This window comes from Hyperolius riggenbachi, chromosome 7 (assembly GCF_040937935.1).
Source record: "Hyperolius riggenbachi isolate aHypRig1 chromosome 7, aHypRig1.pri, whole genome shotgun sequence".
Classification (NCBI taxonomy): domain Eukaryota; kingdom Metazoa; phylum Chordata; class Amphibia; order Anura; family Hyperoliidae; genus Hyperolius; species Hyperolius riggenbachi.
This window is the reverse complement of record NC_090652.1, coordinates 39290819-39316762: the sequence shown is the minus strand read 5'-3', so window position 1 is coordinate 39316762 and position 25944 is coordinate 39290819. Positions and strand designations below refer to the sequence as shown.

At 44.6% G+C, this 25944-nt stretch overlaps 1 protein-coding gene and 1 long non-coding RNA gene across 2 annotated transcripts in view; both read right to left on the bottom strand.

Moving 5' to 3' along the window:
- Positions 1 to 9563: 9563 nt before the first annotated feature.
- On the bottom strand, positions 9564 to 18507 carry LOC137524263 (uncharacterized). The gene is made up of 2 exons (XR_011022646.1): positions 10943 to 18507; positions 9564 to 10458 (listed from the first exon to the last, which is right to left on the bottom strand). It is a non-coding gene; the product is annotated as an uncharacterized lncRNA (long non-coding RNA).
- A 298-nt stretch (positions 18508 to 18805) lies between these two features.
- LOC137525984 (syntaxin-4-like) overlaps positions 18806 to 25944 on the bottom strand; it is a 23357-nt gene continuing 16218 nt past the window's right edge. The window contains 3 exon segments of the mRNA XM_068247194.1: positions 18806 to 19705; positions 23300 to 23410; positions 25164 to 25325. Coding sequence (XP_068103295.1) covers positions 19625 to 19705; positions 23300 to 23410; positions 25164 to 25325 — 354 coding nt within the window. The 3' untranslated portion in view covers positions 18806 to 19624.

Below are 25944 nucleotides of genomic sequence, written 5' to 3'. Positions count from 1 at the left end.
GGAGTCGGAGCCAGCGAAGGACGCGGACAGGTAAAGTATAGTGCATCGGGGCGCACATTTGATATTGGGGGGGAGAGGGAGGCAAAAGGCCAATTCCTGATCAATTTCAGCATGAAATCAGGAATCGGCCTGCGGTGGTATGGGCAGCCGACAGATCTCTAATCAAGTTCGATGTGTCTCTTGGTCGAATTTGCCCATCATTGCTAGATGTATCAAGTCTTTTTGATTCTACATTCTAACCATATAGTTTGTGACAGAAAGGGACAGGCATGTAGGGACGAGGTCCGGGGATGCAATCATTTATGTAACATACAGTCAGGTTTCATAATCAGCAAGAGTACCTGCAGTTTACTTTGGCCCCCTCCTGTTGACCTAAGGAGAAGAGTTTGTATAGTTTTACTACATTGAAGTAGCAATAAAAGAAACCAAGTTTTAAATCGGGATAATGCCATTTATTGGCTAACTTATTTTTTTTAATTAGCCGATAAAAAGGTATCATCCTGATTCAAAATTACTCCATTGAAAAAGTAGTAAAAAATGACCTCATTTGACCACCTTACATCATTTGGCATTTCTAAGGCCCTGTTCACCCTTAAAACTGCATAATGCTAGCGATTACCATTGGCGTTCTGCGGGAGTGATCTTTCCACGATTAACTTTGAAAAATCACTGGATAAAGTAGCGTTTTGGGAGCAATCGCGATTAGCGGTTCTATGCATGCTAATCTGGATCGCTCCAGAATTGCTGCCAAAACACTGCAGATAACGCGTTTGCGATTATTGCTAACTGCAAAACGCCCGCGATCACGCCAGTGAGAACACTGCCCTAGGATAACATAGGCTAAGCGGTTTTTTAAAACGCTAGTGAATTGCGGGAATTGCGCAATTCCCGCTTAGGTGTGAACAAGCCCTTAAAGCAGCTCAATTCCTTTCTTTGGCTTACAGGTACCCTATAGGGAGTTGTGGCTGCACATAGGCTGTGAGCAGACATTTGGAATTGTAATATTGCTGTAGATCTTAATAGACCTGCCTGCATAAATGAAGCAGCCACTAAAGAGGGAAGTAAGGATGGAAAAAAGAGAAGAAAAAGAATGTTTGGCATGATTATGCTCACCAAACAGTAGTCTGTTGTCATGGCTACAAGGAGATACCTATAGGGGCATGTGCAGAAAATCATAGCTTGCTGCAGTCTCAGTATGTAGAGTAATGATACCATTAAAATGTGTGTCTAGGACAGTGATGGGTAACCTTGGCACTCCAGCTGTGACAAAACTACAAATCCCATCATGCCTCTGCCTCCCCAAGTTTTGCTTTGAGCTGTCAGAGTATTGCAATGCCTCATGGGACTTGTAGTTCCACCATAGCTGGAGTGCCAAGGTTAGCCATCACTGGTCTAGGACCTATTTGGTATTATTATTATTATTTTTTTTTTTAATAAAGAAGGTGACGTTACACGGCAAGCTCTGGTTCCACAACACACAGTGACCTGTCAGAAACCCGGTGACTTGATAGGCTTTGAAAGCGGACCTGAACCCAGAACTTCCTCTCTGCTCGAAAAGATAGGTAATAGCATAATAACCTTTACAAAAATACATTTCTTTGTTACAGTTGATAAAAATCCTGCAATAAATCTGCAGTGTGTCTACTTCCTGCTTTCATGGAAGCAGAAGTAGGGTTAACAGCCTGTGTATACAAATTAGCTGCTCTGCCGAGGCAACCAGCTGACACAGCTGAGAGATCACTTTGCAACTTGTGACTAGTCACCGATGATGGGGAATTAGACAGGCGAAACGCTGAATACTTATAAGGGTGCATTTCTCTAGGTTACCTTCTGTCCTGTGCAAGAGTTCACTGCTGCCTTTGCTCTATATGCACAATTTATTAAATCACAGCTCAGTTTGGGCCGTGTTGCTTTTTATGTTAGCAATAGCTTAACGCCCTCCTGATGTCAAGACGATTTGGACAAAGAGGGAGAAGTTGGTCACCAGCTGGATAACCTTAACCAACCTCTCCTTCCTGAACTAGAACTGCAGAACAATATTTGCCATACCGTACAGACGGCCACAACGCGTGGCAATGAATTCTGGACAGCCAATGACATGAACTGTTCTGTAGTACCTGCGCTATAAGCACGCCCCCTGCTGGCCACATGTCAGGCAGAATTTTGCACAACTGTACATGGAAGATATACAAATGGAGTTGTTTTTTTGTTTTGATTTTTTTTTTCTTCCAAAATAAAAGATTTTGCCTGAGTATCTCTACGAGCATTCATTACTTCATAGTGAGACACTGTGTGTCTCTGAGAAAGGGAGAAAAGAACACCATGAGTGGGGACCTTGGGCCGCTCAGTGCCGAAACTAGGCACCGCTATAGCAGTAATGCTATAGTGCGCGGGGCGTGTAAGGGTAATTTGGGGTTCCAGCAATCTCCAGATCCCAAATTACTTCTCTCTCCAAACTGTAACAACCTTTTCGTACACAAAACTCTCACTCTTCACCTCGAAGGGTTTTTCCCCTTAAAAACAAGAGCAATTTTCACCTGTCAGCTCCTTCCATTCATTCACCTATAACTTTATTACTACTTATCACAACAAAACAATCTAGATCTTGTTTTTTTCACCACCACTTAGGATTTCTTTGGGGGGTACTTTTTGCTAAGAATTATTTTATTCTAACTGCGTTTTAATGGAAATAAGAAAAAAAAATGGAAAAATTATTATTTCTTAGTTTTCGGCCATTATAGTTTTAAAATTATACATGCTACCATTATTAAAACCCACACATTTTATTTGCCCGGTTATTGCAACGTTTACAATGTTTCCCTAGTACAATGTATGGTGCCAATATTTTATTTGGAAATAAAGGTGCATTTTTTTGAGTTTTGCGATGTAATTTTACTTTTTGGCCACAAGATGTCAACGCTCACTCTTGTATGTGTATTATTAGTACATATACAGGAAGTGATGCGTGGACGGGATTTGTGAATGGTGGAGCCGTCTAATAAGACGGCTGCGGTCATTCATATTTTCCCATTCATTGATCTAGCGGCTACCGATCAGCGGTAACGAGCGGGGGGGGGGGGGGGGGGGAGCAGGAAAGCACGGCATGGAATAACATAGTAACCACGTCCCTGCACAGAGATATGACATTTTTCAGGGACGTAGTTACTCGTCCAGGCAGAAAGGAAGTGGTTGAAGAGCTGTCAGCCATGCTAGCTCAGAAAAAACACACAATTATTCATACACCTGGCAAACTTTGACTTAAAGTTACTTTTATTCAACCAGCAAGTATTTTTTTTGATGGGAAATGACATAGGTGTCTCCCAAGATAAGACGATGTACAAGAGACATTATTATGGGGAGAGAAACATTTCTCAGCTTTTATTTACATTTGAGCAAAACGTGTCCAGTCCAAAATTATTCATACCCATCTCAATAATCAATAGAAAAGCCTTTATTGGCTATTACAGCAATAAAACGCTTCCTATAATTGCACACCAGCTTTTCGCATGTCTCCACAGGTATTTTTACCCATTCATCTTTAGCAATGAGCTCCAAAACTTTCAGGTTGGAGGGTCTTCTTGCCATCACCCTGATCTTTAGCTCCTTCTACAGATTCTCAATTGGATTCAAGTCAGGACTCTGGCTGGGTAACTCCAAAACATTAATGTTGTTGTTTAACCTCCTTGGCGGTAATCCCGAGCTGAGCTCGGGGTATGCCGCCGGAGGTCGCCGCTCAGGCCCTGCTGGGCCGATTTCAATTTTGTAAAAAGCAGCACACGCAGCCGGCACTTTGCCAGCCGCGTGTGCTGCCCGATCGCCGAGGGTCCCCCCAGCCGCCCGAGCCCAGCGCAGCCGGAACAAACAGTTCCGGCCGGCGCTAGGGGCTGGATCGGGCGGCTCTGACGTCAGGACGTCGACTGACGTCCATGACGTCACTCCGCTCGTCGCCATGGCGACGAGGAAAGCGAAACAAGATAGGCCGCTCATTGCGGCCTATCTTGTTACTTTCGATTGCCGGAGGCGATCGAAAGTACGCTTCCGGAGCGCCCTCTAGTGGGCTTTCATGCAGCCAACTTTCAGTTGGCTGCATGAAATACTTTTTTTTTTAATTTAAAAAAAACCCTCCCGCAGCCTCCCTGGCGATTTTAATAGAACGCCAGGGAGGCTAGTAATCATTTCATCACCACTTTTGCTGTGTGTTTTGGGTCATTGTCATGCTAAAATGTCCACTGGTGGCCAAGGCCAAGTTTCTCTGCAGACTGCCTGATGTTGTCGTTGAGGACCTCATGTATTGCTCTTTTTTTCATGGAGCCGCTTACTGTGATTAGGTTCCCTGGTCCATAGGCTGAAAAACACCCCCAAAGCATTGGATTCCCACCACCATGTTTGAAAGTGGGGATGGTTTTCTTCATGTTGAAGGTTTCTCATTTTTTATGCCAAATGAAGGAAACATCCTTTTGAACAAACAATTCAATTTTTTTTCATCTGACAATAATACAGAAGACCAGAAGTCTTCTTCTTTGTCCCGATGAGCATTTGCAAAGGCCAAGCAAGCTTTTGTGTGCCTTATCTGGAGAAGTGGCGTCCTCCTTGGTCTGCATCCGTGGAACCCAGCAGTGTCCATTGGATTGTCTGCCTTGAGAAATTGCTACCAGCAGAGACCAGATTCACCAGGATGGCATTGGTGGTGATCCTTGGATTCTTTTTCACCTCTCGCACTATCCTCCTGGCCAGCACAGGTGTAACTTTTGGCTTCCGACAACGTCCTCTGAGATTTTCCACAATGCGGAACATCTTGTATTTTTTAATAATACTTTGCACTGTAGCCACTGGAACTTGAAAACATTTAGAAATGGCCTTGTAGCCCTTTCCGGTCTTGTGAACAACCACAATGCGCATCCGCAGGTCTTCACTGAGCTCCTTTGTCTTAGCCATGACGGTCTTCAAACCAATTGCAGAGAGCTGCTGTTTTTCACCTGTTGAGTTGATTAAAATAGCTGTACCCAATTAATCAGGGTACCAAGGATGCTCTAGAACAGCTTGGACTATTTGGAATGGTATAGAACTTTGGATTTTCCCACAGACTGTGACAGTTTAAGAAGGGTATGAATAATTTTGGACTGGGCAGTTTTTGCTCAAATCTAAATAAAAGCTGAGAAATGTTTTTTTTTCCCTGACAATAATGCCTCTTGTACATAATCTTATCTTTTGGGAGACACCTGTGTCATTTACCATCAAAAAATTACTTGTTGGTTGAGTAAAAGTAACTTTAAGTCAAAGTTTGCCAGGGGTATGAATAATTAAAGGGACTCCGAGCTCACAATAAAAAAGAAAGTTGAACTCACCTGGGGCTTTCTCCAGCCCAGTGCTGGTCGGGAGGTCCCACGACGGCGTCCTGGCTCCTTTCCAACACCCCGATCCGGAATGGCTGTCAGGCCGCAGCCCGGGCGACACTCTCCCGAGTGTCGGGCTGCTCCTTCCGCGTATGACGCGGATGACGTCACACGCCGGCCGCCTCGCGTCATCACGGCGGCCGGCGTGAAAGTACTGCGCATGCGCGCTTTAATCGCGCATGCGCAGTACTTTCACGCCGGCCGCCGTGATGACGCGAAGCGGCCGGCGTGTGACGTCATCCGCGTCATACGCGGAAGGAGCAGCCCGACACTCGGGAGAGTGTCGCCCGGGCTGCGGCCTGACAGCCATTCCGGATCGGGGTGTTGGAGAGGAGCCAGGACGCCGTCGTGGGACCTCCCGACCAGCACTGGGCTGGAGAAAGCCCCAGGTGAGTTCAACTTTCTTTTTTATTGTGAGCTCGGAGTCCCTTTAAGGGCAGCACTGTATATAAGTAGATACATACTTGCTCTACTTATATAACACATGCATTGCACTGTCCATGTTTTGGTTTTAGTGATTTATATAGTAAAAAGAAAATCCTTCTTAGGATTCTCCATCTTAACTGTGGCTATTTTGAAGCCAATCCAGATGTAATTTCCTCCTTTACTCTCCTCTGCCTGATTGTGTATGCATTGCCTGCCCTTCACTATAGAAAGTGCATTGTCTCAGCATAAGAGATATTGTCCAATCAGAGAGGAAAAGAGGTGTGGGAGGGGAAAACAGGAGGGAAAGAGGCTTCAGCCAATCAGGCTGCATTAGTTAAGTCTGAGGGGAAAGTAGAGAAGCAAAAAAGGACAACCCAGCATGCCCTGCAACTTCCTTTGTGCGTACCAAATAAGAGTCAAGTAAACTGGGGAATGATCATTTTTCAACAAGAAAAGTAATAAGGATTTTAACTTTTGGATTGCCTGGTTAGCATCCTTATTACTTGTTTACCAGATAAAAATAAAGAATTGATTTTATGCTCGACAGTTACACTTTAATGCCTAACCATCCTACGCCTAACTTAACTCCCTCCCCCATCTTACCCAGCGAGGGGTGAGTGCCTGTTATTTATCGGGCACCCAAATTTCCCCTCAATGCTGATATTTTAATGGGTGTAGGGCGCCCATCAACCACTGACACGTCCAGTGTATTTGTGGAAAGTGCAGTTTGTTACTAAATGAGGCACATGTGGTATCATTTTAACCAGGACAGGTTGTAGAACACATTGGTGTGTTTTAAAGAGACACTGAAGCGAAAAAAAAATGATGATATTATGATTTGTATGTGTAGTACAGCTAAGAAATAAAACATTAAGATCAGATACATCAGCGTAATTGTTTCCAGTACAGGAAGGGTTGAGAAACTCCAGTTGTTATCTCTATGCAAACAAGCCATTAAGCTCTCCGACTAAGTTAAGGCCCATACACACGTCGGATTTTTCTGAACGACCCGTCGTTTGAACGTTCCGTCGTTCAGTCGTTCGCACGTCAAATCCGACGTGTGTACAGACTATCGTTCGGGTGATAAGACTGGTTTCCAGCGATCCGCCGGGCGGATCGCTGGAAACCAGTCTTATCACGCGAACGATAGTCCGTACACACGTCTGATTCTGCGTGCGAACGACTGAACGACGGGACGTTCAAACGACCCGTCGTTCAGAAAAATCCGACGTGTGTATGGGCCTTTAGTTGTGGAGAGGGCTGTTATCTGACTTTTATTATCTCAACTGTTCCTGGACTGTTTACTTTTTCTCTGCCAGAGGAGAGGTCATTACTTTACAGACTGCTCTGAAAGACTCATTTTGAATGCTGAGTGTTGTGTAATCTGCACATATTATAGAATGATGCAATGTTAGAAAAAACACTATATACCTGAAAAAAAAGTATGAGAATATTTTCTTTGCTGCTAATCTTCTAGTAATTATTCATAGTACACAACCAATTCACTATATCATATTTTTTTCCGCTTCAGTGTCTCTTTAAAGCTTGATACCGCATCACATAAGAAATAGGTAGGGACAAATGCAATCTAACATAAAATTAAATTTTTACAAATAAACTTGGGAAAGCATAAGTAAAACTACACAACACGTGGTAACGTTTTAACCGTGATAAGTAGTAGAATAGATTTTAGGGTTGAGGCCCATGTCTTGTGTGTTCTTTTTAGTAACAAATGAATCAAAAGAAATACAATTTTTAAATATTCTGTACTGACTTGTAAAATGAAAACAAAGTTATAGATTATAAAAGAAAATAACTTTTTAAATTGTTACCTTAGGAATTTGGCTTTTAAAATATGTATGCAGTTATATGACTGTTTATTTTTGCAAATACGGTCTTGTAATCATCGATAGTGTACAATGAGAAAGCAAAAAACGCAAAACAGAAAAAGACACCTTTATTTCCAAATACAATGTTGTCACCATACATTGTGCTAGGAACATAATCTAAACATAATAACCAGGATGGATAAGCAAATAAAATTTGTAGGTTTAATTTAGTTAGCACTGTTTATTGTAAAGTTCTAATAGATGTAAATGGAGAAATAGTTTTTTTACCCTTTTTTAGTGTGTTTTTTTTCCCCTAATTTTCCCTTTAAAATGAATAGAAAATAAGGTAATTACTTAACAAAAATATCACTCAATAAATTTGTACTGATAAAAAAAAACGTATATAGATCATTTAGGTGTGGAAGTAGTAATAAAGTTATTAGCGAATGAATGGGAGCAGTGCTTAACCTATTTTGGTTCCTGGACGTAGTTTCTACGTCCAGGAACCATGCGCGCGTGCACGCGCGCTCCCGGCCGCGGATTCGGTAGCCAGGGAATCAATGTATCGGGCTATGGTGCCCGATCATTGATTCCTCTCCCCCGCTGAAAAAGCGACAGCTTCTCTCGGAAGCTGCGCCTTTTCTGGCCGTTCCCTCTCCGATGCGTCACTCTAAGCATGTGTTACGCTTAGAGTGACGTCATGTAAACCAACTCATGGCCTCCATCTTGTGGCCAAAAAGTAATACTACACCTGTAAGAAAAAAAAAATACAAATTAACACACATTTTCATTATAAATCTATTGTTTACCTCCCACCCTCCTAAAACTACCCAAATAAAATGTTTACTATAAAAAAAAAACCATTACAATTAAAAAAAAAAAATGTAAATATTTACCTAAGGGTCTAAACTTTTTAAATATCAATGTAAAGATGAAATATTTCTATATTTTTTTTAATTTTAAACTTGTAAATAGTGATAGGTGCAAAATGGAAAAAATGCACCTTTATTTCCAAATAAAATATTGTCGCCATACATTGTGATAGGGACATAATTTTAATGGTGTAATAACCGGGACATATGGGCAAATACAATACGTGAGTTTTAATTATGGAGGCATGTATTATTTTAAAACTATAATGGCTAAAAACTGAGAAATATTGAATTTTTCCATTTTTTTTCTTATTCTTCCTGTTAAAATGCGTTTACAGTAAAGTGGCTCTTAGCAAAATGTACCCCCCAAAGAAAGCCTAATTGGTGGCGGAAAAAACAAGATATAGATCAGTGCATTGTGATAAGTAGTGATAAAGTTATAGGCTAATGAATGGGAGGTGAACATTTCTCACGTGAAAACGACGGAACCTGAATGGGTTAATATGTGAAAATTGCTCTCATCCCGATTTGGTTAAAATATCAGCTTTGAAGCAAAATTTGGGAGCCCACAGCACCTGATAAAGCCCTGTGCCCATTGCGGCTAATGTAATTTGGCTGCTATAACGAGAATGCTGGCACACATGGTTACGTTTGGGTGCAGTGCACCGGTTATGAGCGGCGTGCATATTCAAATATTGGCATTGAGGGGAAATTTGGACACCTGCACTGCCCGCTATGTATCGGGCGCCCAGATTTTATTGCGTCTTAACTGCCATGACCGTTCTTCCGCAGCGCAATTTCATAGAATATATTTCATGCTGAAATCTATTATAACCCAATTTGCAGTGTGGGGCAGTAATTGAGCCTCATCGGATCAGATTTCCGTCAGAGGTCTCCATCTTGTTGGTACGTTGGGTGGCCATCTGTTTATGTTTGGCCAACTTTACTCTAGATGGTCACACCTTGAAGACTGAAGATACTGGCGACCATTGAGTTACATCACACAAGCTCTACCCTTTAAAAAGAACAATTCTCAAGACCGATTAGGTAAAATTATACATTTTATTTTCATTTACAAAAACCATTGTTTACAAGATTTCATTTTTATGTTTTTTGTATAGTATACCAAAATACAAACAGCACAATTTCCGATCACTCGTGATCTTTTTCAATACTCAGAGTTCAGCTCGACGGGCGAGGATGACAGAATTATTGCAGAGATCGATGTTGTGTTGAAAAGCAGACAATAGTGCTATAATGCTAACATTTGTATAACGGTTTGCTCCTGTTTGACTTAATGGCCACTAGGGGCGCACTTAGTACAATATGAGACGTTCTTTACCCCCGGGTAATGCCACCGCATGTAAAACATGACGCATGGTGTTACCAAACGCTGCCAATTGCCTGCATGTAATTGCAGCCAAATAGCACTATTGGCCGGCAGCCGTGAGTCTGAACTGCCCAATAGGCAACCAGTTCAGACGCTCGTGTAAGAGAGGACTTAAAGAGACGAGACGACAGACAGCCCAGCTTTGATACTTACTCGGGGCTTCCTCCCACCCCATAAAAGCGTCTATGTCCCACACCGTCCTCCCGCCGTCTGCTGTTCAGCTGCAGTGAGCTGCATTATCAGGCTCAGTCGATGCCAGTCAGTCGACCGCAGAAGGACAGCGTGGTACTTGGACAGGTTTATAGGGCGGGAGGAAGCCCCGGGTAAGTATCAGGGCTGGGCTGTCTATTGTCTCCGAGTCCCTTTAAGGCTGGTTCCCCCGATGCACTTTTCCCGCCATATTGACGAGTCCGATCAAGAATGGGATCGATTTTCAGATCAGTACTGCACAAAATCGATTCTATTCTCGATCGGGAGCAGATTGGACATGCTGGATATGATCAATCAACCCAGTGACCTGACAGGAAAATTGCATTGTGTGTACCAGCCTTAAAGGGGAACTTCAGCCTAAACAAACATACTGTCATTAAGTTACATTAGTTATGTTAATTAGAATAGATATGTAATATAATTTTTTACCCACCCTGTTTTAAAAGAACAGGCAAATGTTTGTAATTCATGGGGGCAGCCATCTTTTTGGTTGAAAGGAGGTGACAGGGAGCATGAGACACAGTTCCAACTGTCCTGTGTCCTGATAACCCCTCCCAGCTGCACACACTAGGCTTCAAATGTCAAATTCAAAATGTAAAAAAAAAAATGAAATTGCACCAAAACAGCAAAACGAGAGCAACAACATCAGAAATCCCATCATGCTTTGCACAGCATCAGGGGAAAACTGCCCGGGCAGTTTTCTTCTGTGCAGCTAAAAATGAGGCTTGGATAAGAGAAACAAAGTTCTGATGCTGTGAAACTGTTAAAGAAACACCAAGCCTTTTCAGTGCTGCTGAGTCGATTTTTAGTCCGGAGGTTCACTTTAAGGGAGTCTTGCTCAAGGACTCCTTACTCAACATTTACTGGCTTGAGCCAGGATTTTAACCTTGGTGTCCGATGTCAGAGGGAAAAAAAATGGAAATTTGACAATTTGCCAATGAATGGATATCTTCAGAAGATGGAGGAATAGAGTGAATGATAGAGAAGGTTAAACAGGAAGTGTTCTCGAGGCCAAGGCCCTTCATGGGCTGTGGTGCCAGGGAGAAAGGAAGTGTTACTTGTATGCAAATGAAAAAGTCAAACCGCTTTAAAGAGGAACTCCAGTGAAAATAATGTAATAAAAAAAGTGCTTCATTTTTACAATAATTATGTATAAATGATTTAGTCAGTGTTTGCCCGTTGTAAAATCTTTTAAATCCCTGACTTATATTCTGACATTTATCACATGGTGACATTTTTACTGTTGGCAGGTGATGTAGCTGCTGCATGCTTTTTTGGCAGTTGGAAACAGCTTTAACCTCCCTGGCGGTTAATTTTTTTTGCCAAATTGGCAAAAATCCTTTTTTTAATTTTTTTTTTGTTTCATGTAAAGCTATCAGAGTGGTAGCTACATGAAACACCACTAGAGGGCGCATGTGTCCCTCTAGTGCGATCGTCGCCGGCATCTATAGCAAACAGGGGAACGTGTATATAACGCGTTCCCCTGTTTGGCTTCTCCTGTCGCCATGGCGACGATCGGGATGACGTCATGGACGTCCTGACGTCAGACACCTCCGATCCAGCCCATAGCGCTGCCCGGAACTCATTGGTCCGGGCAGCGCAGGGCTCTGGCGGGGGGCCCTCTTTCGCCGCTGCGTGCGGCCGATCGCCGCAGAGCGGCGGCGATCAAGCTGTGCGCGCGGCTAGCAAAGTGCTGGCTGCGCGCACAGCAATTTACAGCATAAAAATCGCCCCACCAGGGGCTGAGATCTCCCCCTGCGCGGCATAGCCCGAGCTCAGCTCGGGCTTACCGCCAGGGAGGTTAAATAGCTTATTTCCACAAGGCAACAAGGTTCACAGACAGGAAACTGCCAGGAGTACCACGGTACTCAGAGCTTCTTGTGGGAGGGGTTTCACCACAATATCAGTCATACAGCGCCCCCTGATGGTCTGTTTGTGAAAAGGAACAGATTTCTCATGTAAAAGTGGGTATCAGCTACTGATTGGGATTAAGGTCAATTCTTGGTCGGAGTTTCTCTTTAAAGTGAACCTCCGGACTAAAAATCTACTCATCAGAACTGAAAAGGCTTGGTGTTTCTTTAACAGTTTCACAGCATCAGAACTTTGTTTTTCTTACCAAAGCATCATTTTTAGCTAAGCTCCACCCATCAAATAAAACTGCCCGGGCTTTTTTTCCCTGATGCTGTGCAAAGCATGATGGTATTTCCTGTTATTCATGTTGCCTAGCAACTGGGAGGGGTGATCAGCACACAGGACAGTTGGAACTGTGTCTCATGCTCCCGGTCACCTCCACTTAAGGACCAGGGCTGTTCTGTCAGATCTGCGCTGCGTGGGCTCTCCAGCCTGCAGCGCAGATAGTGTGCAAGGCAGAGCGATCAGACTTCCGTGTGGCCGAGCAGGGGGGGGGCTCTTCAAAGCCCTCCTCCGCAGCGTTTTCTGCGCTCTCTCCCTCCCTACCACTGCCTCATTGGGCTGTGCAGGACGGATATCTGTCCTGCGCCATGTAGGATAGGCTTCAGCCTATCAAATGACAGAGGCCGGGGATCGCCGATCTCCTTAACGGCGCTGCGTGTTTACATTACGCGTGAGCCGCGATCGGCGGCTCGCACACTGTTCACGGAGACACTCTCTGAGAACTGGCATGGAAAGCGTTTCCATGCAAAACCACAAAACGACCAGCCGCCGCCTATCGGCTGCCATCATGAAATCAAACATTTGCCTGTTCTTTTAAAACAGGGTGGGTAAGAGATCATATTACCCATCTATTTTAATTTACATAACTAATGTAACCTAATGACAGTATGTTTGTTTAGGCTGGAGTTTCTCTTTACGAGTGATCAGTCACACTGCCAGCTTTACCTTTAAACTTTTTTCTTGATTATTTGCCAAGAAGATGAAAAATCAATTCCAATTGGTCTGCAAACAGAATTTGCTTCGAAAGAAACAGAACTTTGGGGGGGGGGGGGGGGGGGATCCATTTATGGAACTGCTTAGTAAAATACGTTAGATGATTCAGTAAAGCGGACCTCTGCTCAACAGCATAATAACCTTTTAAGAAGAACATTTCTTTGTTACAGCTGATAAAAATCCTGCAATAAATCTGCAGCGTGTCTACTTCCTGCTTTCATGGGAGCAGACATATTGTTAACATCCTGTGCTTTAAAATAAGCGTATCTGCCTCATCTCCCATGACAGATGACAAAGGGGAGATATCAAATTACAATTTGTGATTAGTCACCGATGAGGGGGAATTAGACTAAACGCTCTAAATAAACACAGGGTGCATTTCTCTAGGTCTTCCTTCTGTCCTGTGCAAGAGTTCAGGTCCACTTTAATAAATCCTACACCCAATTACACATCCCTTGTCTGCTGTGCCTGTGATAAGCCCTTTCAGCAGACATTAGACAGGAGGGAAAGAAGACAGGATGAGAGAGGACAGGGTACACTCCCACACACAAATGTTCTCAACTTCGCCGAGATCACGCAATACTGATTTTGGGGGCACTAAAATAAAATGTAATCTCAGAAATACTCTGTGTGAGACGGCAGCATGTGAAATGAAAAAAAATAATTCTCATAAACAGTCAAAAAAAACTTTATGTATAAGTACAGTAAATACACTACACTAACATGAAGGCCGCAGTTCAGCATGTGCAGGGATTAGGGGTTTCCTGAGCTCAATGGAAAGGAGAGATGGTCAATAAGATGCAAATTATTTTTGGCTTGAATGCAAATTACATGAACACCCTTTGCATGTACTCCCTGCTGACTGCATAAAGCCAAATCAGCATGGAGTGCATTTGTGTGGCACCACGCCAAGCTGCATAAGGTTTACATACAAGTCAGAATTATTGGCTATCCCTGGAAAGGATCTGCAGTGATACGGAGGTACTGGAAGGAATTGTATGATAGCTGCACTTCAAGAGCACCTGCCAGAGAACTACAAAGGCCATCAACTTAGCATCCCTCGAAGAATAAACGCCAGCTCTCTGCCAGCAGCATGTTTTGATCCATTCCTCTGCAGATCAGGAGAGGGAGAAGGTCTGATCTGTACACCCATTCCTGGGGAGTGATTTACATAGGATCAGCACAACAGCCAGGAAACCAGTATAAATTAAAAGGAGATAAAGATGGCAGCCTCTGTCAGTCCCTTACTACCTTCTTAGATTTGGAGAGAGAGGATAACTGTTACAGCTATCGGGTGCTTTCTGCTGTCCGATTCCGTGTCAGAGAGATCTGCCTCCCACTTCCTGTTCCTGTGACCTCTGTGGCGCTTGCCAGCTTTACTGTGACCCCTGGTGGCCAAAGCAGGAACTTTGTAGGTCGGGGATAGCGACCATAGTAGCGGTAGGAAAACTGGTTAGTGGGGTTTGATAGTGTCAGTGTTAGGAGTAGGCAGGGGGGAGGTTAGGGTCAGTTGGCTGAATAGTATACTGGTTAAAGGGAACCTAAACTGAGAGGGATATGGATGTTTCCTTTTAAACAATGCCAGTTGCCTGGCAGTCCTGCTGATCTATTTGAATGTAGTAGTGGTTTAATCACACCCCTGAAACAAGCATGCAGCTAATCCAGTCTGACTTCAGTCAGAGCACCTGATCTGCATGCTTGTTCAGGGGCTGTGGCTAAAAGTATTAGAGACACAGGATCAGCAGGAGAGCCAGGCAACTGGTATTATTTTAAAAGGAAAAATCCATATCCTTCTCAGTTTAGGTTCCCTTTAAGGGCTCTGCCGTTGACATGGAAGACCAGGGTTTGAATCCTGGCTAGGGTCAGTACCTATTCAGTAAGAAGTCCTTGGGCAAGACTTCCTAACACTGCAGGGTGGCTCTTGAGTGCGCCCTTAGTGGAAAAAATGACAAATGTTTGGATTATTATTATTGATGCAGCTGGGGGAAGGTTATTGTTAGATGTGGGTAGGGGAGAGGTTAGAGTTAGGTAGGGGAAGGTTATTGTTAGATGTGGGTAGGGGAGAGGTTAGGGTTAGGTGTAGGTAGGGGAAGGTTATTGTTAGATGTAGGTGAGGGAGGTTAGGGTTATGTAGTGGGGGGGGGGGGGAGTTAGGGTTAGGAATAGGTGGAGAGGAGGTCATTGTTAGGGAGAACGTGAGAGCCGGTTAAGTGTAGGTGGGGGGGGGGGGGGGGGTTAGTGCTAGGAGTAGGTGGAGGGGCAGTCATTGTTAGAAGGTGGGGGGAGGTCAGTGTTAGGGAGAACGTGAGAGGCGGGTTAGGTGTAGGTGGGGGGGGGGGGGGGTTAGTGCTAGGAGTAGGTGGAGGGGCAGTCATTGTTAGAAGGTGGGGGGAGGTCAGTGTTAGGGAGAATGTGAGAGGCGGGTTAGGTGTAGGTGGGGGGAGGGGGATTAGTGCTAGGAGTAGGTGGAGGGGCAGTCATTGTTAGAAGGTGGGGGGAGGTCAGTGTTAGGTGTAGGTAGAAGGGAAGGTTGGTGTTGGGAATAAATGCAAGGAAGGATAGTGTGAAAAAGAAGAAGATAGGCCAATAGTAGGATATCAGTAGAGTTACCAATCTTCTACTTTCAACATCAGGAGAAAGTAAAATATTGGTAGAATTATTGATATTCTACTGTCTGCAGTATCTCACGCCTTTTTTTTCCCCTCACAACACTTTTAAAGCAAACCTGTGACTTCAGGGTGGAAAAAGTTACTTACCTCAACTGGATCCTCCAGAAGCTTCCAAAGCCCTCCATGAGACCCCCGGCACCCCTCTGAAAGTCCACAGCCGCACTGCGCAGGTGCACCTATGGCTCGCGCCTGCACAGTACGCATGCGGCAATGCACGAGTGGTTCCACGCTTGCGCACGTGCAGTATGACTGCGCTCATTCATGGACTTGCACTTGGGAACCTTTTCTGCAAGCCCTTGTTGAATAGGGTCAGAGGGTCCCATCCTGGAACAACGAGGTGGAGGGGGACGCCTCTGAATTATCCTGAGGTAAGGATCTACTCTGGGCACTTTTTCCCCCACAGGTACTCTTGGTGGCCCCTGGGGACAGGAAATTAGACAGCAAACTTTTCTCCACTCTGCAGTTATTTTTTTTTTGAGGCCTCCATTGTTGGGAGAGGTTTTCCCATTTTTATGAGGACAAGAAGTAAGGTCAGTTCTCCCACATTGGGGGCACAAACAGCAATGTGGATGCAACCACTTTTTCACCCAATTAAGTAAAAAAAAAAAAAAAAATATTTTCCCCGGACCCAAACTTTAAAATACTTGTCACAAGGTTGTTAACAGACCAACAGGGTTAATGAAATAAAGCGAGAGAGACTGCTGTGCTAGACGCTCCTCCCGCTGCAATCCATGCATGGAGTCATACAAAACCCGACTGCATGTTCAATTGTCCACCTCACCCCACCCTGTGCTCGGAGCAGTCCACTGAGTGCACCAGAATAGGGCCGGTCAATGAGATGCAGGTTCAAGTTCAAGATCATTCCCTGCAGATGCAAGTTTTATGCTGATTGTATGCAAATTTATGAAGCTTGAAAATGGACCAATCAGAATCATTAGCTACCGCAATTGATGGGTCTATTACCCAGATGAAAAATGTGCAGAAAATTAGCACATACTTCAAGGTCTTCATTCCATGCATGAGTTGCAGTGAGAGGTGTGTCTATCACATTCCTGCATTACCTCTTCCACTAGGTCAAACATACTTCCAAGTACACTTGGGCATTATAAACACAGAATAGGATGATAAATTATTTATAGCGTACCCAATACTAAATAAAGGGCAGCATTTATATTTACCTGGGGCCCCCTCGTCATCCTCCCGTGTTACTCCCCAGGCCGGCCCGGTCTCTTTCTTCAGTCAATCCAAGTCGCACTGTACTGCACATGCTTGGCCCAGCCTCATGTGCGCCCCTATCGCTGGGAGCGTTCTGTGCCAGCGCAGTAGTAATTGTGCGGGCAGAGAACACACCCAGCGCCAGGAGCGGGCGGCCGGGCATGTGTAGTACTTGGGATGCCAGAAGAAAGAGACCAGGTCAGAATGGAGTGGCCCAGGAGAAAGACGAGGCCCACGGTCCACAGGCAGCTGGAGGAAACCCCAGGTAAATATAAATGCTGCCCTTTTTTTAGTCTGCGGTTTCCTTTAAAGTGGACCCAAACCAAACTTTATTTAATTCAAAATATTTAGTTGCACCACTCTGACACATACAAAGATGAATAAACACTCCTTCAAGCCTATGAGCATTTCAGTGCATGCTTTTCACCCTTCTCTTTTCATAACTAGGGTTATACAGGTGGCAGCCATTACTTCTGAGCTTAGTAGGAGGTTTTACATCATGGGTGTGTTTGTCATCAGCTACCCTCCCTCACAGGGGCGTCATCTATGTGAAATCTCACACAAGCTGAGATTACCTCCCCTGTGACATCATCAGTAGCAGCCTGTGCTTTGATTTGTTTTTTATCTGCTCCAGTTTGCCGGAAAAATCCCGGCAATATGAAAGGAAGGGAGGGGTTCCTCCAATAAATGTAAAATATTTTATATTTGTCCATATGCAGCTGAAAAAAGGCTACTATTTATCATCATAATTTAGAAAATAGATTTTATTTCTGAAATCTTGTATTTTTAATTTAACTTTAAGCACAGGTTGCCTTCAGAGTAAACTATATTTGCACTTCCAGAGATTGCAGCTGATGTAAACGCAAGTCAGAATAAAGCAAGCTGAGCCCCCTGGTGTCCCTGGCTGGACTTGTAATGAGATGAACAGCTTCAATAGGGAAGCTTGAAAGGTGAAAGAGGAGGGACTTGCTCCTGCCACTGGAAGACTTCCTCCAGACTATATCAGCAATAGCAGACCTTCTCTGGGGTATATCTCTGGAGCAAAAATGTGTTTTGTCATGTCGTTTTCTCCGACGGTAACCTCTAAACGTGTCAAATTCTCAGGCTACCATGCTGAAGCTTACTTCAGCATCACTGTAAGCACCATGACACTAGTGATACAGGCGCTTTAAGCAAAAGAGTCATTTATAAATACTTGTGTTCATAAAATAAGCGTGACTAGTTCAGTCTTAGGCTCGGTTCACACTTTAGCCAGCTCTCCAGTGGCCAGCCAGAGAGGACAACTCTGTATCTGCTTCAGTGGTCCACAGGCAGATGCGTTTCCATCATAGGCATCTACGGGAAGTGCATTCACTTGTTCACAAAAATCGTGCAGGTCAAGAATCTGCATTCTGCTAACCACAACGGATCAGTTGCAAACTGACTCGTGTGAATGGATCCTACTGGTAGCCTAGGATCCATCGATTAAATGCGTTAACTGATCCGTTAAAATGGACAAAGTGTCCATTATTTTGGCTCAAGTGTGAATCAAGCCTTAAAGGGAACCCAAGGCAAGAGGGATATGGAGGCTGCCATGTTTATATCCTTTTAAAGGGACTCCGAGCTCTGAATAAAAATGAAATTGGTACTCACCTGGGGCTTTCTGCAGCCCACCATAGGTCGGGGGGTCCCACGGCGTCCATCTGGCTCTTCTCGCTGGGCCTGTTCAGGCGTGGTGACGACAGCCGTGACGTTTAATGAAGAGGAGCCCAACACTCGGGCCCAATGTCGCCGGGCAGCCATTTCTGGACAGGCCCAGGAAAAAGAGCCAGATGGACGCCGTGGGACCTTCCGACCTACGGTGGGCTGCAGAAAGCCCCAGGTGAGTACCAATTTCGTTTTTATTCAGAGCTCGGAGTCCCTTTAAATAATGCACATTGCCTGGCAGTCCTGCTGATCTGCCTCTAATATTAAGCTATAAACCCGGATAAAGCATGCAGATCAGATGTCTAGGACAACTCTGACAAGATTAAATGCATGCCTGTTTCAGGTGTGTGATTTAGACCCTACTGACCAGAAAGACCAGCAGGACTGCCAGGAAACTGGTATTGTTTAAAAGGAAATAAATATGGCAGCTTCCATAGGTCTCACACCTCAGGATCCTTTTAAAGGAAACTGGAGGTGAGAGACACATGGAGTCTGGCACATATTGCCTTTTAAACAATACACATTGCCTGGCTGACCTGCTGATCCTCTGCCTCTAATACTTTTAACCTCAGACCCTGAACAAGCATGCAGCAGATCAGGTAGCTGCATGCTTGTTTCTGGCGTGTGATTTAGACCCTATTGACCAGAAAGATAAGTAGGGATGCCAGGCAATGTGTATTGTTTAAAAGGAAATAAATATGGCATCCTCCATGTGTCTCTTACCTCAGGTTCCTTCTAATGGCAAGGCTGCCTGTTAGCAGCAGCAATAAGGCACACTGGAAAAATCACACACACACACACACACATACATACAAACATATATTATATACACACAGTGTGAGAGAATGAAGGCACCACTCAAAGGTTTGGTCACCCCAGCCGATGGTCCCGCATTACAGGGGCAGTTTGTGTCTCGTCTCTCTGAAGGAAAGCCAGCTTGCTCCGCCTCTGGTTCCCCAGGTGACCGTGTCGGGAGGGCAGTGACGCAGTTCATAAGGGAGGGGTGATAGACGATCCAGAGCCAGGCTTAGGTCATGACAGATACAAGGATGATGATGACGAGGATGATGACGAGGACGGCTACGCAGATGGCTATGTAAACTTTTTTCTGCAAAGAGAGAAGAGTCGAGATAAGTCGGTAGATATACAATGACCGCCGTTTACTTAAAAGCCAACTCCTCTGCCAAAATCTGTACATCGCTCACCGTACAAATCATGCATATTTTAGGTTTTGTGTGTAAAAAAAAAAAAAAAAAAGTTCGTTTTGTTAAAGGACAACTGAGGTGACATGCGATGGGATGAGATAGACATGGGTATGTACAGTGCCAAGCACACAAATAACTATGCTGTGTTCCTTTTTTCTTTCTCTGCCTGAAAGAGTTAAAACATCAGGTATGTAAGTGGCAGTTCCTGTCTGAGGCAGACTACAATGTGACCCACACTGATAAGAAATTCCAACTATAAAACACTTTCCTAGCAGAAAATGGCTTCTGAGAGCAGGAAAGAGATAAAAAGGGGTCAATAGTTCATAGATTTTTAGCTCTGGCATACTTCAATGACTGGGTCATTGAGCAAAAACAATAAAACATTAAAAATGTAACTTTCCAACTGCCCCACGCCAATTGGTGTAGAGAAAGTCATATTCCTAAACTGCCGCTAGCAATCATTTCAGGCAACAACTGCGTAAAATTTGTATGCGGCTTTAGTGTGGGATTACTCAGGAAACTGGAAGGAAAGAGTGTTTTTACAGCCTGTATGATACTTCCTTGCGATTTCACTCAATTTTGTGTTGTCATCTCTGTGGTTTTATCTGTTAATACAAACCACAAAAGTTCCACTTCCCCATTTAAAAATACTTGATTCAACTGGAAAAAGGCAAACACAGACATCACATGCCTTGGTCACCCCCAGAGTCCACCTCAAAACCTTTGGAGACAGAGCCATTTGTCATGCTGCCCCTACACTTTGGAACTCCCTGCCACACCCAATCAGGACAGCTCTATCCCTGGAAGCATTTAAGTCTAAACTGAAAACCTACCTCTTCAGTCTGGCATTCATGAACATCTGAATATCTCCTCTGTAACACAACCCAGCCTGCAACCCTTTATTGATCTGAGACACAACTATGTGCTTTGAGTCCTATGGGAGAAAAGCGCTTTACAAATGTTATTGTATTGTACATGAGAAAGTGCCAGAGGCTACCTCTATAGGCGGGTCTCCCCACACTGCAGTTGGTAGGCATGGTACTGAGCAGTAAATTCTCCTAACAGGCTAATCTCCACTGACCCAGGGAGGGAAAGATACTGAGCATCTTTGGCTGCTGGTTAATTAGCTAATTGGTCAGCAGCTGCGGCGGTGTGCGGAGATCTTCAAACAACATGTAACTGAAGATCGCAAGATTAGAGGACATTGGCGTGGGAACTTTTTTTTTTTTTAACCTCCCTAGCGTTCTGGACGAGCTCGTCCAGAGACGCCGGAGGGTGTCGCTCAGGCCCTAGTGGGCCGATTTTAATATTTTTGTTTTTAAAAAAAACACGCAGCAAGCACTTTGCTTGCTGCGTGTTGTAGACGATCGCCGCCGATACGCCGCGTAACGAGCCCCCCCCCCCCCCAGACCCCGTGCGCAGCCTGGCCAATCAGTGCCAGGCAGCGCTGAGGGGTGGATCGGGACTCCCTATGAAGTCATTGACGTCATTCCGGTCGTCGCTATGGCGACGGGGGAAGCCCTGACGGAGATCCCGTTCAGAACGGGATCTCCTGACGGCCATCATCGCCGGCGGCGATCGGAAGGGTGGGATTCCGCTGGGAGGGGGGTATCATGTAGCTAGCGCTAGGCTAGCTACATGATTAAACAAAAAAAAATTAAGTTTAAATAACCATGCGCAGCTGTGCGGCTGCACATTATCAGAACGCCAGGGAGGTTAAAGGTACAGGCAAGTATTTATTTTGTAAAACAGTATAACAGAGGCACCAAGAGTAAAAGCAATTAAAAAACGGGGAAAGTTGGTGGACTCACCTCCCTCGTAGAAGAAACCGGACAATGGGACGTTACTCACATACAAAGTAACTTTTATTAACAGAGGCGCTTAGCCAGGATATTGACCCGACTGTGTACCCTCTAAACTATTGCCTGATGAAGCGGGATAGTGACCTGTGAAACGCGTTGCAAATCTTGGATCTTACTTACTTTGTATGTGAGTAACGTCCCATTGTCCGGTTTCTTCTACGAGGGAGGTGAGTCCACCAACTTCCCCCTTTTAAACTGTTTTTAATCGCTTTTACTCTTGTTGGCGCCTCTGTTAAACTGTTTTACAAATCAACTAGTCCACCCCTGGTGGAGGGGTGTATCCCCGTTTTCCTATCTATAGAGAGTGACTTCTTATACCTGAGTGGGATCAGGTCATAATTCTCCCCGCCTGCCTACACAGTGGTTGCCTTTTGTGGCAACCTATACTTGTGAGTATAACCATTGCTTGATTACACACTTTATCATTTGCTGCCAAGGTACTACTCTGTATTGGGCTCTCGGTCTCGCTTTGTGTTTTTCAAGGTAAGCATTTCTGGTTAATTAAGAATATTAAAGGACTTTTCGTCATCGTGTTTTTATTCCATTTAACCCTTTGTGGAAATGGGTAAGGGGTACTTTGTACCCCTATACTCATTTCTCCAGGGAGGAAAGGCATCTGGGAGTGCCTAGGGGGTCCGCAGTGCGCACAGACCCCCTGGAAAGCTCATCATGTAATTCATTGGTCTTTCTTTTGATGTATGTAAATTTACACTACGGTTAGGTTTGCTACATTATCGGTCATTTACCACATTTACATGCCCCCCCCCCCTCCATATACCCTGAAAATTTAGTGTTTCTAGTACACAAGGGGGCTTTGCTATTAACCGCTAAAGTTGGGCGGCCGCTCGCCTGCCATTAAAGAGACTCTGTACAAAAAAAGTCCCCCTGGGAGGGCATTTATCTCGGGAAGGGGAAGCCTCTGGATCCTATCAAGGGCTTCTCCCGTCCTCCTCCGTCCAACCGGTGGTCCAACTCTGGCCCACGGAATGCACAGCCGACAATTTGTCAGGCTGTACAATATTTACCTTTCCCTGTTCCTGCGGGGGCGCTGTTGCGGCTCTCGGCTCGGAAATAGCCGATCTCAGTTGGGTTCGCTCTACTGCGCAGGCACAGGAGACTTGCTCCTGCACAGTAGAGCGGAACTGACTGGGATAGGCCATTTCCGAGCCGAGAGCTGCTACTGCGCCTGCACTGGAGTCGGGAAGGTAAATATTTATATGCCCGCCGTTCAGTGAGCTCAATCGCTGCCACCGTGGGACGGAGGATGACGAGGGACGACTCGATAGGATCCAGAGGCTTCCCCCTCCCGAGGTGAGTACACCACAGGGACATTTTTTATTTATACAGATACTCTTTAAAGTCTATGGGAAAAATGTGAACACATTTAAAAAAAAAAAAATGTATGTTAAACGCAAATTTCAAATATCCGTGGTTTGCTGCGAAGTATTCGCGAAGTGTTTTTTTCTTGGCATCATGTCTGGTCACATGGTAAGTTCAAGTGAAGTTCAAGTTGAAGACCCTTGGAATAAAGTACGGGAGAGAGCTTCGGGGTGTAAGGGGGATGGGATGGGGGTTAAAAATCCCAATCGGTTAATGCATAATAGATTCTGAAGATACCCAGAGGGTCAGTCTCACCTTACGTGCTTTCTGTCTGTTCTCCACTGCCTGATTTAGCTGCTTATTTGCTTTTTCCACATAGTCTGTTGAGTTTGAAATATTCTTTTCAATGTTGTCTACAAGTTCCCCCTGTAAAAACAAAAAAGAGACATGAATAAAAATATGGTGCTTTGTGGAAAGATGGGCCTGGTAACAAATGTGGCTGTGGAACAGCGGTCACAAAGCAGCAAGGCCCAGAGAACAGGAAGTGGCCAACAAACAGCAAAAACAAAACTGAACCCCATTACAACAGAAGTGGCAGTAAGATTCCTGTTAATGGTTCTAGATGCCTACAAAACTCTGAAGAAGCAGCAAGTGGGCAGCAAACCTAATCCACAGAGCAACAGGCTGAAGAACTGTTGGTTTGGCCCAAAAAAAGACCTTCAAACAACAAGGCCCCAAAGCAAGTAATGGACAATGGAGAAGGCTTTGGAGAATACAGTAGACATTTCAGTTGACATGCTGCAAGACAAGAATATTCAGTTTGAAGGTTCCTCATTTATCTACATCTAGGGCAACATATATCACAAATAAAATAGAGTAGCTTCAACTGGACCCTTTTTTTCACTACTAAAAATGCTAAAATATTCTTCAACCAGCAACTCCTGAGTATGTGCATGATCCAACATGGGAGGGATAAGGACTCTATGGTCCACCAACACCTCAAGCGGGAGGCACACTTGATGATGATGGTGAAGTACACATATTTGACAGAAGCAAATGGTACAAAACTATGGTGAAAAAAAGATCTATATCAGGGTTTCTCAAGTCTTAGAGCATGTACCCCTTTATGAAAGATGGTGTTTGCAAAGTACCCCTTACACCATCTCAAGTACTCCTGAAAACATACATATTGTAAAGAGTATTCTATATGTGTGCATAACGGCTTTTTAAAACATTGCTTTATGTTTTTAATATCCTAATATTTATTTAGGCTTTCCTATGTACAATTTATAATTTTGATAAATGTCAAAATTCACTGTAATACACCGACTATGATGGATTCAAGTACCCTCTAAACCCATCCCAAGTACCCCCGGGGAGCGTGTACCATGTGTTGAGAAACTAGGATCCAGTGTTCTCCCCAGGCTCTTTTAGCCGGGTCATCCACCCGGCTAGTTTTGGTGAGCACCCGGCTGTCATCGGCTCACCTCCTCCTATGTTGTGAGCAGAGTTGCACACAGGAGCACTGGCCCTGCATTTTCTCAACTTGCCCCACCCGGCTACTTTTTCATGCCACCCGGCTGAAAAAAATTTCTGGGGAGAACACTGAGGATCTATGTCATGTCTGGAACAATTATCCCTAAAAATGGATAAAGTACCTTCAACACCATTTGTCATCAGCATACAATGCCGTTTGTATCATATTTGCCAGTTTTGAATCTGTGCACACCTGACCTTCAGTCAAGCACTCAAACAACTGAAGAAAACCTGTAAGGAAAACAAGTGCCCCTGGGGGGTGCTTACCTCAGGTTGCGCAGATGCAACAGTGGCTTCCCGCTCAGGCTCCGTCAGAAATAGCTTGTGCAAGGCATCTGCGCAGCAGAGCGAATCCGATCAGGTTTGGCTATTTATGCCGGAGCCCGACCGGGAATCCACTAGTGTGCATGCAGACAAGGAGATCTTCAGGGGTGCCAGAGCTGGATCCCCTTTACTGCGGAGGGGGTAGGAAGCCTCTTTAGCACCCAGAGGCTTCCCCTTCCCGAGGTAAGCACCCCTGCAGGAGGGATACAACATCTTCTAGAACACAAAAAAACGTGTCCAGTTGGAGCTTTTTGTTTTTCTTTGGCTATCAGACAAGAAGATGCAAGTTGGTTGAGTTTATGAGGGACAACGCTCTGACCTGGGCTTCCACCTGCTGCGCCAGGAGCAGGAACAGGTCATGCAATTCCACAATGCTCTTCTCCAATTTCAGGATCTCATCGTGTCTTGCTTCTATTTCATTCAAGGCTTGTTTGGTGACCTGCGTGTCCTTCAAAATCTAAGGGAGGAAACACACAAGGGACTCAGAACCACATGTTCACCTCGGTAAACCACTGACCATCCTCTACCGCTCACTGAGCTTCTGCACCCAAATGTTTTCTGCAGTAGATCTAAGAAAAAAGGACAAGCATGTGACAAAATGCCCATCTTGCTCATACATTTTCCAAGAGCATTCATAAGAAGGCTTATCTGAACTGACAACTCTTGCCCACACACCCACCTGCCCCAAGTGATTTTTTATGCTGGCAGATTTACTGGCCTATCTATTTTCTGATCATTTTTTCTGATCAATTTCCATTCACTTCTATGAGAAAATCGATCAGAAAACAATCAAAATCAGAAATTATCTATCGAGTCATCTGCCCAAAAAAATTATAGTGTATTCCCAGCATAAGTGCACACCTCCCAGAAGCTCAGATCAACAGAATCTAATAACTTGACCACCTTCAGAGTCCAGCTCAAAACCTTTGGAGCCTTCTGTCATGCTACCACTACCCTTTGAAAAGCCTTGCCACACCCAAACAAGATAGTTCCGACCCTGGAGGTGTTTAAATGGAAACCCAAAAGCTGTTTAGTCTGGCATTTATGGTCACATGACTTTTTCCCCCTGTAACACATCATAATCCACAACTATGTACAGG